Source organism: Euphorbia lathyris, chromosome 8 (genome assembly GCF_963576675.1).
Source record: "Euphorbia lathyris chromosome 8, ddEupLath1.1, whole genome shotgun sequence".
NCBI lineage: Eukaryota > Viridiplantae > Streptophyta > Magnoliopsida > Malpighiales > Euphorbiaceae > Euphorbia > Euphorbia lathyris.
Genome location: NC_088917.1, coordinates 22,505,494 through 22,520,716, shown reverse-complemented (window position 1 = coordinate 22,520,716; position 15,223 = coordinate 22,505,494). Strand labels below are relative to the sequence as shown.

The 15,223-nt window shown below is 38.6% G+C and overlaps 1 protein-coding gene across 1 annotated transcript; it reads left to right on the top strand.

Moving 5' to 3' along the window:
* The first annotated feature begins 749 nt into the window (after nt 1–749).
* Nucleotides 750–990, top strand: LOC136202598 (uncharacterized). The gene is given in 2 exon segments (XM_065993321.1): nt 750–866; nt 868–990. Coding segments are annotated over 2 exon segments (240 nt in total).
* The last annotated feature ends 14,233 nt before the right edge of the window (nt 991–15,223 follow it).

Here is a 15,223-nt window from a genome sequence, read left to right as displayed (position 1 = left end):
AATAGATTTATAAATAAAATGCATTTAAACTCGCAAGATCTTTCGGTTTTATTTTGTTGTTCACTGAGATAATTTTTTTTGTTCGTGTACATATGTTTCGTATCTTTTACTAACAAGTGATGTTATAACGTACCGATGAAGCAAAGTCACTGCGTATCTTTTATTGAACAGTATATCATTAATGATGTCTGAAATTAGCTATACCTTCTGTTAATCCATAATAGGTACGCCCGCGATAGTATAATTAGTAAAGAAAAAGATATTAATTGGAAAACGATTTGAAGTTTCAAAATGAAAGGAGGTTTATATATATAATATACAAACATAAATGAAATAAACAAATTAAAACCATTCAAGATATGATGTCCTTAAGGCAAAGCAGACAAAACATGAGAGCCAAACAAAGCTTAAGACACACCTAGCTTTTTTTGGGAAGCAAAAGTTTAGGCGAGGGTAGGTCTACTCGCTCCAAAGGTCAGGGCAAACCACAGACCTCGATGAGGATTTACAGTGGAATTTACAGATTACCTACCAAGTGACCTAAATATTTTACAAATGAAAAGCAACTACCAAGATATATACATGGAAACTTATGATGCAATACTTGCACTTCTTTGACAGGAATGCTTCAACTCTATCTCACAGGCTACCATTTCCATTTCAAGTTCCGCTCTCATTTTCCTGATTGATTGCTTGCTCATCAAACACTATCTCGGTTTTATCTGATAAACTCTATTGTACCATATCGAATGAAGTGTCATCGAGAAGAGATCGTACTTTACTGGATTAGCGTGCCAAAGAAAATGACGCTGCACCTTTCTGACTCCGAGTTGCAACTCCTGATACTTCTCGTCTGGTATTGAATGTAATATCTCTTTCAGGTTGGGGATGTCTTTTTCAGCAAGGATTATGGAGAATGCTCCCCAATTCAAGACTTCGAAAAATGGTGGCACGAAATTGTCGGATATGATTACAGGTACACACTCGTAAAATATGGATTCGACTACCCTGGGGCTGTTGACTTCGTAACCTTTGGGGCAGATGCAGTACTTGCTGCTTTTCATGTGTTGGATGTAGTTCATTTTGCTAGCAACACCTGGTGGCATGGGACCGAAAATCTTCATTGATGTGTCTTTGTCTTTCCAGTGATCCAACAAGATGCGTCGGAGGTAGCCGTGCATACTTCCAGCGTAGAAAGCGAGAATGTTCCTATCAGAAGGTGGTTTCCCTCCAAGATCTCTGAGGGGATTTCTGGCTGATCGGACGTATGTTTCAGGGAGAGACACATCCCTTCCTATTTTGAAGCCAGCAGTGACATCAGAATTGCAAAGGGCTTTGATGCACTGCTCCATATGATGCCTTGTTTCGTAGGGAGCCTGCAAGAGTTTCGTGCGTCATACGAAAACGAAATAAACATATGGGTGAATGTGAGACTAATGAATGAATGCTATGGACAAACATACAACACATATGTTCTTGGGTTTATACATACTTGTAGGATACAAATATCAGGGCAAGGTGAAAGCATAGAGTAAAGACGATATACGCAGCTTCCAGTATCGACATTAGACATCTCATCCCTTATGTTTAATCTCTATTTTTATTTTTCGAGTCTATTTCTGAGCTACATAATGGGGATATCACTCTCCTCCTCAAGTTCATCAATTCCACCCATCATAGAATTTGAACCCTAGACCTCTTGATTTAGATTCTAAGCCTCTTAAATCCGTGTCACTTAGCAAGTACAAGAATATGCATCATAAGCATTAAGTAAAAAAAGAAACAGGAAAGCAAATAGAAAATACCCAGTCATGGCAAGCTACTAGAAAATGATCTGCTCCATTCGTTCTGTTGAAATACGGATATTTTGCTGCAATTTTCTCTGAGTATTCCTTCAGATATTGCCGCAGGTTTGTCCTATTATGGGAGTTACGCACGTAAAGGGCGTGCTCCAACATTCGTGAACTGAATGGCATGTAAAACAGATGGGCTCTTCGAGGGTCCTTCACAATAAAACGTTTGCTTCCCTGCATAAGTTTCATAAACCATCCCTCCGAGGCATATAATCCCTTCAATACTGGTAGATGAAAGATAGGTTTTTTTCCATCCTTATAGATATAGATTTTGAGGGTGCGTTCCATCAGTTCGTAACTCCTGAAGATGAAATAAAGCAGGGTATAAGATTGTAAGATATCAGAAAGCTACATTAAGATAATTAAATGGAATTGTCAGTATCTCATTTCATAATTCATATTGTCAATTTGATTATCATAACCTAAGGAACTCAAATTTGTAAGCTTTATCTAGAGCTAATGCAAGTCTTTCATTTAATTTTGCCAAAGAAATTTGTAGCCAAACTTGTTTCTAGCCTATGAAACTCAATAACAACTCTGTGAAACCGATCTGAGATTCGGACTCAAGTATACTTGCTCGTTCTTGACTTTATGAGTACCCGAGACAAAAAATCAGAGCTCGACATAAACATGACACTCAACAAATTCAAGCTGGTAAAAGAGTTTTATAAATGAGTACAATTTCAACAGATACAATCGACATTATTAGAGCATATCAGAATAAAGAGAGAAAATGTGTATAAGGAATTTCCAAAACATTCAATGGCATGAAATATGTTTTAATGAACATGGACCTTGTTAAAACCTCCTAGTACTTTGACTGAAAGTACAATCTAATACATCTAACACGAGCATTTACTCCATGAAATAGACTAGTTCACTTTGTTATGCATTATTCAAATCAATGGTCCTCCAATTTTCTATGTTCTAAGTCACTATTGTAACCATGAGAATGGGTTAAATCAATGTTCGTATAACACTACAACTTCAATCTGATGCTTCGAGTCGAATTAGACTTACCTTTTAAACTTGGAAACATTTCGAAAGAGCGGAGCATAAAGATCTCGATCATTCACAGCATTAGGAGCATTCTCAATCTGCGACCTCGCAGCCAACATCTCCCGGTCCCGTGGGGAGAACCATCTTGGTCTCTAAACAATTAAAACAACAGATGATGTGGATCAGATTTCCTGCTATAACTAAACAATTAAATAAAAATAGTTTATTATTTTGCACAACAAATTGATACCATTGCACGTGAAGACCGACGGTGTCGCTCTAATATGCGGTTCATCTCGTCTATCAATGTTATTGATTTCGGAGGCATCTCACACCTCATCTTCTTCTTGCCAGGTTTATCCATCTTTGAAGCATTGCTCTTTGAGGATGCCAAATTTCTTAGTTGGATAGCAGAACTACCATTGGATCCCAAGTTAGCGATCCTTCTTAATGAAGCAGCATGCTGTACCTCTTTCTTCGGCAGATTCCTACCTTTCTCCACAACATTACCAGTCGAAATTACATGGCTTGAATTCAGATTTTGATCAAGATCCCGAGTTACTGATTTCAAATCTTGACTTTTAATGCTTTCCGAATTTGCATTTCGGTCCATCACACTCTTTATTGGGAAACCCTTACCTACATTCCTATCCATAACAGGCTTAAAAGGATTGTCCAAAACCTTTTCACCAGATACAGAAGAAGTACCATTATCTCTATTATCACCACCACCACCATCATTCCCTAGAAACTCGATCAGATTATCCAGATCGTGCTCAGATTCAAAACCATTATCCGTGTCATTACTGTTCCTCACTGATCCATTATCATGATCAGCAGCTTTCTCCACTGAACCATCAAGCCCTAAAATCAAGCTTGAACTCTCAACAGTGAGAGGGTTCCGAACCATAGCATATTTTGCAGAAGATTGAAAGAGTGGAAAGCTACTTTTATCAAAGAACGGATCATGACTATTCGGTAATAAAGATCGAAGAGCAGACCCGTAAGGAAGCAACAGAAATTGAAACAGTATGTGCGTAAGAGCCATAGCTCCGACCACAATAAGCCATTTTCGGGATTCGAGTTGCCACAGTTTATTAAAACGAAATCGGAACTCCATTGCAGAAAAAGGCAACAATCACTAAAAGTAAAACAGAGATCACCTACTAATCATTGGGAAGGATCTGCGCAATTACCATAGCAGAAAAAGGCAGCAATCACTAAAAGTAAGCTTGCAGACTCACAATTCAATTGCTATGAGCTAAAAAACAGAAAACAAATGAAATTGAAGGAAATTGATCCCAATTACTGTAAAATTACTCACAGTGACATCAGATTCAATCTGAATAACCAAAGTTAACAGTTAAAGTAAGGTCAACCAAGACTAGCAATATTTCATGGAATCCAAAACAAAGAAAACCTTACTTGAAAAAGTAGCAGAAACTTCAGCAAGTTGAAGAATGATGAGGAAACCCCAACTGTAATTAAATTAGCATTAAAGAGAAAACGATGTTTTTTCTGAAAAGAAATAAAAAATGAGTGAGAGAATCTTATGGGAATTAATAATAAAAAAATGCAGTAGAGTATAGTGTGATGATGGCAGATAGTTATTGATAACAGAGATAAAGAAGTGAGAGAAAATAAAGAAGTTACATTTGAAGAGGTCTTGTTTGAAGAAGTCTTTTTTTTTCTTATGTGAAAGCATACGAAAATAATTTTAGGATTTTTTTCCAAATCTAGTATTATAAAAAATAAATATGACTAAAACGGCAAATGTTTGGTACTTTTGCCAATTTCGTGTTTCGTGTCAAAATCGTGTTATCTCATATCTATGTTCCATATGTTTTTATATGTTATAAATGCTAGAAAAATGATTTTCGTATCAATCGTGTCGTGTCAGTCGGATTGGCTCTGTAATCGTGTTTTCATGTCAGAAATTGCCACATCTACTTTTCATTGAGGGCCTGTTTGATTTCGTTGCTAACTAATAGTTATTGTTAGTTGTTTGTTATTAGCTGTTTAATTATTCGTGTTTCATAAAATTATATGAAAATGTTGCTGTTAGTATTTAAAATGTCCAATATGGACATGTTTTAAAAATATTTTGGGGTTAAAGTATAAAAATACCCCCTAACGTTTTGTTGAAACACCTTTCCACAAGATTTTGATTTGACAAAATCATCCATGATTAAGGGATAATTAAATTTAAGTGTTTTGCTTTAGTTATACTAATTCGTTTGTTCAATGTTGAGTATAAAAATAAATATAAAAAGCAAGACAGGACAAAGGCAGCATGAGATCAAAGGACAAGCTGAGCAGAATCAAACTCAGCATGAAGAAGAAGTCCGAGATTCAAGACGTTTAAACAAAGCTGAGAAGAATGGAACTCAGCATAGAATAAAAGAAGCTTGGAGAATCAACAAAACTAAGTGGAATGAACTCCGCATGAAAAGTGACTTGCAGAATAAAGCTGACTTAAAAGAGAACTTAGTACAAAAGTTAACAAACAAACGAAGACAACAAATAACAAGATAGAAGCTGAGTGAATCTTCAGGACAGCATGGTAGATCCGTTGGCTAGAAGACAAAGACTGCCAAACCTCTGCGCCAATAATAGAAGTCTTTGAAATACGCAAAAGCCAAATTCCAAGATGCATGGGTCAACTGTTCGTTGCTAGAAGACAACTGTCGCAAGAAAACAAAGATTGCAGGAAAAAGACAAGTCTGACGTCTGAGGAATTCAGAAAACAAGATTGGCCTGCATAATCTGGAGCTGACCAGAAACTGTCTCCTAAAAGAGCCGTTTTGGACATAACGGCTAAAACAATTCAAATGATCCAATCTTCAGAAAATCATTTATAAAAGGACAATGATAGTTCTTGGATCATTTGCAAAAAGTACAAAAAGAAAAATACAAAGAGAGAAAAATACAAGCTAAAAGCACTTCAAAACAAGAAAAAGATCTTACACCAAACTTCCATTCTTTGTGTAAATGCTAGATTGATTGTCTGTAATCATCTAAAGTGTTCTTTGTTTGAAAGGGAACAAGTTTTATCAATTGTAATATTGATAGTGTATGCTGAGTGCTCAGTGTTGAGTACTTAGTGGTAGAGAAAATCTGAGTGTTCGGTTATAGCATTCAGTAGGAGTTGAGTAGACGAATAGAGGAAGGTACTCTTGCATATTCAACTGCCTGTAAATGGTTTGTGCTCTACCTTTAAAGAGCTCAGTATTGGATTCTAAAAGCCCGAAGGACTCTGGGGACTGGACGTAGGCAGAGAGGCCGAACCATGATAAGTGATACTGAGTAATAAATTTCTGGGTTAGAGATGGAAACTCACTAAGGGATAAGTGTACCCCGTCGTTATCAAGTAATAAATTTCTGGGTTTAAGTTCAGGTTATCGTCCACAGGATTTATTTCTGCAAGTACCGAATTACTAAGTCTCGGATGTTATCTAGGCTTAAGGGGTTTGAGTTGGTTTTGTTTAATTAATCTACTCCTAGGTTGGATTGCACTAATCCTAACTAGATTATCTAATTCTGACTAAGTTATCTAATTCTAGCTAAGTTATTCTAAACCTAACTAAATTACTCTACCCCTAATTAAGTTAAACTACTCCTAAGTGATCTTTTGTCAATGCAATTATCTAAAGGATCATGGAAGGATACGATGATAATGGAAATAGATTGTTTAAACAATTGAATTAAAACCTAAGTCACTTGTGTTCGAGGCGATTAACCCGACCTATCCTCCTAAAGTTCCTAGTTCGTGATTCCCTTGTAAGGCCGAAACTAGCTCTAAGGCTCAGTAATTTGGGCTTAATCTTCTATAGGGTCGTCAATCCTATAGGCACTGACTAGGTCAGATTCAGCTCGCAATATGTGCCAACTTGATTTTGGGATTATCGAATGAGTTAAACCAATCAAACAAAGCGTAAGACAAAGATTCAAAGCATTAAAACAATTGAAGAAACAAAACTATTATATTAATCAAAGATGGAGAACATTGTCACGGAGTTACAATAAGCCTAAGATTCATAGCATGTATCATAGGATAAACAAGTTATAAAAGAAGAAAAATCCCTTTCAGGGAACCTGTCAACCAATGCAGGCGTCTTCCTAGGACTTAAGGATGGAGCTCGAGCAATCCTCGGTGAATGGAGCTTCGGAGGCGTCTTCAATGGAGGTTTGAAGGTTTATAGAGGAGGTGGAGAGGATTTCTCGAGGTGGAAGATAAGAAAATTACAAAAACAAAAGATATCTAATTTACAATTGGAAATTCCTATTTATAGCCGCGTCTCGGGTCTCGTTTTGACCTAATTTCATGTCCTTGTTGGTGTAGGAAGATGTGGGGCCGAACGTGGCTTCGTGGGGGCAGAATTGGTCTTTTTGACCAATTCCCGCAGGTCTGCTCGCCGAGCAGGAAAGGCTGCCCGCCGAGCAGGATTGCGACGAGCAGCCCCTGCTCGCCGAGCAGGCGCCTGGCGCTCTGCTCGGCGAGCAGGCCACCAGGGGCCTGCTCGGCGAGCAGGCATAGCCTGCTCGGTGAGCAGAAATGGCCCGGGGGGCCCTGCTCGCCGAGCGTTTTCGCCCGAAGCGCGCTCGATCCGTGCCGGATGACTTCCAAACCCTTTTTCGTCCGAACTTACACCTGCACACGCATAAAAACTCCAGAAAACATTAGTCCAAAAGCCAAATTGATCCGTCAATCGCTTATTTTGAGCAAACGCTTCGTTTGGTGCGACTTTTGACGGACCAATTAGCTTCAAAAGATAACGGAATTCTAATATGCATGTTATTTCGGCCGTATTTGCCTAAATTGATCACAAAACGAGCCTAAACGACGAAAAGTAAATAGAATGTTTCCAATTTCTAACTAACTCACACAAAAGCATTTAAATGCGAGAATTGCTCGCTTATTAGCCAAATAAACCTAAAAACCGTCCTAAAACCGTACCCAAAGATAGGGGTTTTTGACCCCTATCAAACCTCCTCGCACTTAAAACTTTACTTGTCCCCAAGTAAACTAAAAAACTAAACCCGCCATCACAAGCAAGCTAGAAAACTTCCCAGTTTGACTAGGTGCTTGACACAATTTCGAGCATCTGTAATTACATGCATTCGGAAATACAAAGTAGAGGCACGATATCCAAAAGCCGCATTTCAATTACAATAGGTCATAGTTTTAAGTAAAGGGACACATGTTCAATTAAACGAGCTTGAGGGGATCGCTAAGTAAAACACCTCACCATAGGTAGTTCACTCATTCACACAATTTTTGGTGGCTAAGGTGTTTACTCTTGGCTTATATTCTTGCTTAGGACTACGTTGATTTTGCACGTTCATCCGAGTTCCTCTACTATGCTATATGACTCCGATGATATCAAAAACAGCCTCTAATTGGGGTTGTAATGTGGTTAGAGGGTTAAAGGTACAACAAGGGTTAAAACGTTCTAGCGTTATAAAAACAGAGTTTAAATGGCTTTAGCAAATATGAAGTGACTGAGCTTTTTATTCATCCCTTATTTTGGATTTCTTTTTGAGACGTTTTTATTTTTAGGAACTGGGAATGAAGTTCTTCCCTTTTGTTCGTCTCTTTTCTTTTCTTTTCTCCCCCCTTTTTTTTTCTTTTTCTGTTTTTCCTTTCTCTTTTTTTTCTTTTGGGATAGTGATGCTCATTCACTTCTTAGCCTTTTGGCTTGCTACTATAATGCCATAAACAACGATAAAACGCTAGAAGAAAACAAAGGCTCAGTTCGAGCTTTGTAAAAACAAAGGTTAAGTAGCGAACCAAATTGTGGTTCGCAGAAACGGGTTAGAACGAAAGAAAAATCTATAAACTACAAAAATATCGGCTCAAAGGGGCTTCCTAGAGTGGATGAAAAAGAAAAACAAGGTAAAGAAAAGGGTTAATTCTAATGAGGCTGATTCATCGTTTATCATCTCAAATCACAAAAACTTGATGCGTCCCCACCTGGGTTAGAGATGGGAACTCACTAAGGGATAAGTGTACCCCGTCGTTATCAAGTAATAAATTTCTGGATTTAAGTCCAGGTTATCGTCCACAGGATTTATTTCTGCAAGTACCGAATTACTAAGTCTCGGATGTTATCTAGGCTTAAGGGGTTTGAATTGGTTTTGTTTAATTAATCTACTCCTAGGTTGGATTGCACTAATCCTAACTAGATTATCTAATTCTGACTAAGTTATCTAATTCTAGCTAAGTTATTCTAAACCTAACTAAATTACTCTACCCCTAATTAAGTTAAACTACTCCTAAGTGATCTTTTGTCAATGCAATTATCTAAAGGATCATGGAGGGATACGATGATAATGGAAATAGATTGTTTAAACAATTGAATTAAAACCTAAGTCACTTGTGTTCGAGGCGATTAACCCGACCTATCCTCCTAAAGTTCCTAGTTCGTGATTCCCTTGTAAGGCCGAAACTAGCTCTAAGGCTCAGTAATTTGGGCTTAATCTTCTATAGGGTCGTCAATCCTATAGGCACTGACTAGGTCAGATTCAGCTCGCAATATGTGCCAACTTGATTTTGGGATTATCGAATGAGTTAAACCAATCAAACAAAGCGTAAGACAAAGATTCAAAGCATTAAAACAATTGAAGAAACAAAACTATTATATTAATCAAAGATGGAGAACATTGTCACGGAGTTACAATAAGCCTAAGATTCATAGCATGTATCATAGGATAAACAAGTTATAAAAGAAGAAAAATCCCTTTCAGGGAACCTGTCAACCAATGCAGGCGTCTTCCTAGGACTTAAGGATGGAGCTCGAGCAATCCTCGGTGAATGGAGCTTCGGAGGCGTCTTCAATGGAGGTTTGAAGGTTTATAGAGGAGGTGGAGAGGATTTCTCGAGGTGGAAGATAAGAAAATTATAAAAACAAAAGATATCTAATTTACAATTGGAAATTCCTATTTATAGCCGCGTCTCGGGTCTCGTTTTGACCTAATTTCATGTCCTTGTTGGTGTAGGAAGATGTGGGGCCGAACGTGGCTTCGTGGGGGCGGAATTGGTCTTTTTGACCAATTCCCGCAGGTCTGCTCGCCGAGCAGGAAAGGCTGCTCGCCGAGCAGGATTGCGACGAGCAGCCCCTGCTCGCCGAGCAGGCGCCTGGTGGCCTGCTCGCCGAGCGTTTTCGCCCGAAGCGCGCTCGATCCGTGCCGGATGACTTCCAAACCCTTTTTCGTCCGAACTTACACCTGCACACGCATAAAAACTCCAGAAAACATTAGTCCAAAAGCCAAATTGATCCGTCAATTGCTTATTTTGAGCAAACGCTTCGTTTGGTGCGACTTTTGACGGACCAATTAGCTTCAAAAGATAACGGAATTCTAATATGCATGTTATTTCGGCCGTATTTGCCTAAATTGATCACAAAACGAGCCTAAACGAAGAAAAGTAAATAGAATGTTTCCAATTTCTAACTAACTCACACAAAAGCATTTAAATGCGAGAATTGCTCGCTTATTAGCCAAATAAACCTAAAAACCGTCCTAAAACCGTACCCAAAGATAGGGGTTTTTGACCCCTATCAGTGATGAAAGCTGATTCCACAGAAGTTGAGTCAACAGATGATGAGGAAATGGCTATGTTCACTAGAAAGATGAAGAAGCTGTTTAGAAGAAATGGCAGAAACAGTAAAAGGCCATTCAGAAAAAGTGACAGGTACAAAGCTGAGTCCAGTGACAAATACAAGAAGGACAGCTCCAAGTCTGTCACATGCTTTGAGTGCCATCAAACTGGCCATATCAAGTCAAGTTGTCCCAACCTCAAGAAAGAGAAGAAGGGAAGCAAAAAGGCTATGGTAGCAACATGGAGCGATAGTGATGAGTCAACCTCATCTGAAGCTGATGCAAATGAAACAGCCAACATATGCTTCATGGCTGATGATGCTGACCACTCTCAATCTGAGCAAGCTGACCTCTCTGATGAAACTGACCAGGAGGTACACAACAATGAGGTAACACCCTTACTCTTTGTTTAGAAATGAGATGGTAAATGCCCTGAGTGATTTATATAAGCTAACAAAAAAATGCAACAACAAAATAAAATCACTCAGCAGGCGATCTGACAAGATTGAAGAGGTCAAGCTGAGTGACCTCCGATATCTCCTCCAAGACAACTCAGATTTACATACGAACATGCAAATGATGCATAAGTTTGTCACGGAGGTCCAATCTGAGTCAAAGAAGCTAAGAAAGGACGTTACAACCTTACAAAGACAAGTAAAAGGCTCAAGTAGAAATAAACCCCATACTGAGTACACAAGTACTAATCAGCATAAACAGTTCACTCAGTGTGACTGTTGCGAAAAAAGGGGACACACGAAAGATGTGTGTTGGTTCAATAAGCGGATTGTCCAATGTGACTTCTGCGGAAGAAAAGGACATACTACTAAGGTATGTTGGCATGCTCAGCATAACAATGCTGACCATATTCAGCATCACCCTCAAAGGGTAACTTTTTGTGACTTTTGTGGTAAAAATGGCCACACTATAAAAGTATGTCGTCACAAACTGAAATATGACTTTGCACCTGTTTACACTAACAAGAAAGGACCCAAAAAGAATTGGGTACCTAAAGATGAATAGTTTAAAATGCAGGTCAGCTTGACATGCGTGGAGAAGTCAAAACTTTGGTACATAGACAGCGCATGCTCAAGGCACATGACGGGTGATGAAACACAATTCATCACACTAGAGCTTAAACGAGGTGGAAGTGTAAGCTTTGGAGACAATAAAAAGGGTAAGATAGTCGGCTCAGGTACTATCGGAGGTAACCCAACTATCGAGTCAGTCTCCTTAGTTAAAGGTCTCAAATACAATCTGCTGAGTGTAGCTCAGCTTTGCAAGAGCGGCAGAAAGGTTGTATTTGATGATACAAAGTGTCAAATACTCGAGGGAAATACAAATGAATTGATTTTAACTGCTCCTCGTGTAGAAAATGTATACATGCTGAGTTTAGAAAAACAGTTTTCTAAAAACATATGCTTAGTGTCTAAAGAGGATAACTCCTGGCTATGGCATAGAAGACTTGGGCATGTCAGCATGGATCTTCTTGCCAAATTATCTAGAAAGCAATTAGTTGAGGGATTACCCAAATTAAAATTTGAAAAGGATCAATTGTGTAAAGCTTGTCAGCAAGGGAAACAAACCAAAAAGTCATTTCAAAGTAAAAATATTGTCTCAACCAAGAGACCATTGGAATTACTACACTTGGATCTTTTCGGACCTATCCAGCCACTCAGCTTGGGAGGTAAGAAAATTTCCTTGGTCATTGTAGACGATTTCTCTCGGTATACTTGGATCATCTTGTTGAGTAGCAAGGATGAAACTTTTGAGATGTTTACCACATTGATTAAAAAACTTGAAATTGACAAAGACCTAAAAGTAGCTTATATCAGAAGCGACAATGGTGGAGAATTCAAAAACCAACAGTTCGATGAATTCTGTGAAACCAGTGGTATTGACCACAATTTTTCTGCTCCTAGGACACCTCAACAAAATGGGGTTGTTGAAAGAAAGAACAGAACAATTGTCGAAATTGCTAGAACCATGCTGAGTGAAAATAAGCTTCCAAAGTACTTCTGGGGTGAAGCTATACACACAGCATGCTATATACTGAATAGGGCTTTAGTAAGACCTATACTTAAGAAAACCTCATATGAACTTTGGAAAGGACGGAAGCCCAACATTGGGTACTTTCGTGCCTTTGGGTGTAAATGTTTTATACTCAATACAAAGGACAATCTTGCAAAGTTTGATGCTAAAGCTGACGAAGCGATCTTCTTAGGGTACTCAACAAATAGTAAAGCATATATAGTCTATAATAAACGAACTCAGGTTGTAGAAGAGTCTGTCCATATTGAGTTCGATGAAGCTGACCCTGCAGGAAAGTCAACTCAGCTCACTGAAGATGAACCAAGCTCAGCTTCCGCTGATCAAAATAGAGCCTCTGAATCATCAATACAAGGGCTGACAAAAGGTAAGTAAGAAGTTGAAATTACTTTTGCTGACCAGTCTATTCCTGTAGAGATTGTAGAAACACCTGTTCCAAATAACTCAACACTACCTAAGGAAATAAAAATCCCAAGAGGACACTCAGAAAAGTCTATTCTTGATGCTGCTAACAACAAGCTGATGACTAAAGATCAGCTTAGGAAGTTCCTCAGCAACGTAGCATTCGTCTCAATGCATGAGCCAAAGAACTTTGCTGATGCTGAGCACGATGAATATTGGATCAATGCTATGCAAGAAGAACTTGATCAATTCACCAGGAATGAGGTATGGGATTTAGTACCTAAGCCTAGAAATCAGAAGCCCATAGGAACTAAGTGGGTCTTTAGAAACAAACTAGATGAGCATGGAAATGTAGTTAGAAACAAAGCTCGACTTGTCACCCAAGGGTACAGTCAGCAAGAGGGTATTGACTATAGTGAAACTTTTGCACCGGTTGCTAGGCTAGAAGCTATAAGGATATTGTGTGCCTATGCCAGTTTCATGAACTTTAAATTATATCAAATGGACGTTAAAAGTGCATTTCTTAATGGCTTTATAAACGAAGAGGTATATGTTAATCAACCTCCTGGGTTTGAAGATCCAAAATTTCCAAACCACGTTTATAAACTCAAAAAGGCCTTGTACGGCCTAAAGCAAGCTCCAAGAGCTTGGTATGAAAGGTTGACCAACTTTCTGCTGACCAGGAACTATGTCAGGGGAAAAGCTGACACAAGCTTGTTTATTAAGAAAAAGGGTAAACATACCCTACTTGCACAAATATATGTAGATGATATAATATTTGGTGCTACTGACGAATCTTTGTGTAAAGAATTTAGCAAACAGATGCAAACTGAGTTCGAAATGTCCATGATGGGTGAACTCAACTTCTTCCTTGGACTTCAAATTAAGCAAGGTAAGAATGGCATCTTCATAAGTCAGTCCAAGTACACCAACGAAATGTTAAAGAAATTTAGCATGGAGGATTGCAAACCCATATCAACCCCTATGAGTACAGATACTGTCCTATGCAAAGATGAGAAAAGTAAGTCAATAGATAGTAAACTCTATCGAGGTATGATAGGCTCCTTACTTTATCTCACAGCTAGTAGACCTGATATACAGTACTCAGTATGTTATTATGCGAGATATCAAGCTGATCCCAAGGAATCTCACCTAACTACTGTAAAAAGAATTTTTAGATATTTGCAGAGCTCAGTTGATGCAGGATTATGGTATCCAACTTCAAGTAACTTCACACTCATTGGATATACTGATGCTGACTATGGACGAGATAAGCTAGAGCGTAAAAGTACTTCGGGAGGATGGCATTTCCTTGGAAGCTGTCTAGTATCTTGGTTCAGTAAGAAGCAATCATCTGTAGCCCTGTCTACAACTGAAGCTGAGTACGTAGCTGCTGGAAGCTGTGTTGCTCAAGTCCTATGGATAAAGCAACAGCTTGAGGATTATGGAGTAAAAACTGAGACAATAGAGATCAAATGTGACAACAAGAGTGTCATTGATCTATCCAAAAATCCAATCCAACACAGCAGGATGAAACATGTCAGCATAAGGCATCACTTCATTAGAGATCACGTACTAAAGGATGAGATCAAGCTGACCTATATGCCAACTAATGAACAGCTTGCAGATATCTTCACTAAGCCCTTGGCACGTGAACAATTCAACATACTAAGGGAAGCCATCGGTATGTCTAATCCCCTTCAATAATTCTATAAGAAAAATTGAATGTTGTGAAATTGCCATGCTGAGTAAATTCAAAAATTAGTAACTACTACTTACTGAGTTTGAAACGTAGAAAATCACTCTATGCTGAGCAAACATACAGGTTGAGTGATCATCCTGAGTAAGTACATATGCTGAGTAATAACTTTGTGCTGAGTAGATATACATGCTGAGTGAAAATCATGTGCTAAGTTACTAAGAGATAAGAAGTTCATCTGCGTAGAACTAAGTACTCAATATCACAAACGCTTCGTATTCTAGCAAAACTGAGTTAAACGCCCACTTGCACCATTAAATGCTAACACGTGTAATAAATAGCACCTAGGATGACGCAAGCAATAATAGCAAAACCCATGCGCCGAATGTGTCATAAATGACAGGATCTCTGTCGATTGAATATCCCAAGGTAAAACGACTAACTCAACTAATGGGATCGATGTAAATCTTTATAAATAGTGGAAGATTTCCCACTTAATTCCCCTTACGCTTAAACCTTTGGCATTCGAATCCTTCTCTCTCTTCAAATTTCAAAAACCCTCGAAAACTTCTGAGAAGAAAATGTCAAACCCTCAGAATGTCTCCGGTGGCGATTCCGGCAAACT